This window comes from Corvus kubaryi, unplaced genomic scaffold (assembly GCF_017639235.1).
Source record: "Corvus kubaryi isolate FWS band 111438036 unplaced genomic scaffold, C.kubaryi_AGA036_p1.0 36909, whole genome shotgun sequence".
Lineage (NCBI taxonomy): Eukaryota > Metazoa > Chordata > Aves > Passeriformes > Corvidae > Corvus > Corvus kubaryi.
In genome coordinates, this window is record NW_024580979.1 from 17,999 (window position 1) to 19,399 (window position 1,401).

General features: G+C 68.5%; 1 protein-coding gene across 1 annotated transcript in view; it reads left to right on the top strand.

Moving 5' to 3' along the window:
• The window catches only part of EIF3G (eukaryotic translation initiation factor 3 subunit G), a gene marked incomplete at its 3' end in the record, with an annotated part of 5,180 nt that overhangs the window by 652 nt on the left and 3,127 nt on the right, over nucleotides 1-1,401 (top strand). The window contains exons 2-4 of the mRNA XM_042020222.1: nucleotides 406-455; nucleotides 729-821; nucleotides 1,205-1,293. Coding sequence (XP_041876156.1) covers nucleotides 406-455; nucleotides 729-821; nucleotides 1,205-1,293 — 232 coding nt within the window. The remainder of the gene's footprint in view (nucleotides 1-405; nucleotides 456-728; nucleotides 822-1,204; nucleotides 1,294-1,401) is intronic.

The window sequence follows — 1,401 nt, forward strand, 5'->3', positions numbered from 1 at the left end:
GGGACCCTGAGGGGGCACAGGGACAGGAGGGGACCCTGAGGGGGCACAGGGACCCTGAGGGGGCACAGGGACAGGAGGGGACCCTGAGGGTGGCACAGGGACAGGAGGAGACCCTGAGGGTGGCACAGGGACAGGAGGGGACCCTGAGGGGGCACAGGGGCACCTGAGGGTGGCACAGGGACAGGAGGGGACCCTGAGGGTGGCACAGGGACAGGAGGGTGGCACAGGGACAGGAGGGGACCCTGAGGGTGGCACAGGGACCCTGAGGGTGGCACAGGGACAGGAGGGGACCATGAGGGGGCACAGGGACAGGAGGGGACCCTGGGGGTGGCACAGGGACCCTGAGGGTGGCACAGGGCACCTGAGGGTGGCACAGGGGCACCTGAGGCTGTTTTGTCCCGGCAGTTCCAAGCCCAGCTGGGCCGACCAGGTGGAGGAGGAGGGAGGAGAAGATGGTGAGTGGCACCTGTGGCACCCATGACACCTGCCCGAGGTGGCACCCGTGACACCTGCCTGAGGTGGCACCTGTGGCACCTGCCCGAGGTGGCACCCGAGTTCTTTGGGACAAGGAACCATTCCAGGGGCTGGGGAAGGGTGGGATGGCTCCCCCAGGTGAGGGGCACCTGTGCTCGGGGGAGGGGGTGGTTGGGTGGCACCTGAGCCCAGGTGAGGGGCACTGGTGCCCAGGTGAGGGGTACCTGAGCCCAGGTGATGCCCCCCGTGCCCAGACAAGGTGATCACCAGCGAGCTGCTCAAGGACCTGCCCCTGCCCGGGGTCCTGGGCGGCCCCTCCAGCGCCGAGGCCGAGCTGCTCAAGGGAGGTGAGGCTGGGGGGGCACCTGGGGGGAGGGGCACAGCTGGGGGGCTCTGGGGACACCTGGGGGGCTTTGGGGACACAGCTGGACACACCTGGCAGGGAGGGACACACCTGGGAGAGCTGGGAACACACCTGGGGGCACACCTGGGGCACACCTGGGCACACCTGGGCTCACCTGGGCACACCTGGGAGAGCTGGGAACACACCCAGGCACACCTGGGCACACCTGGGCACACCTGGGCACACCTGGGAGAGCTGGGAACACACCCAGGCACACCTGGGCACACCTGGGAGAGCTGGGAACACACCTGGGGTACACCTGGGCACACCTGGGGCACACCTGGGGCACACCTGGGCACACCTGGGCTCACCTGTGCCTGTCCCCAGGGCCCCTCCCGTCCCCCAAGGAGGTCGTCAATGGCAACATCAAAACCATCACCGAGTACCGCGAGGAGGAGGACGGGCGCAAGGTCAAGGTGAGGGGCACGGCGGGCACCGGTGGGCACCCCTGGGCTTCCAGTTCGGGAGCTTCGGGGCTCAGGTGCTTCAAGAAGCCTCAAATTTGGCACCTGAGCCCCGAATTC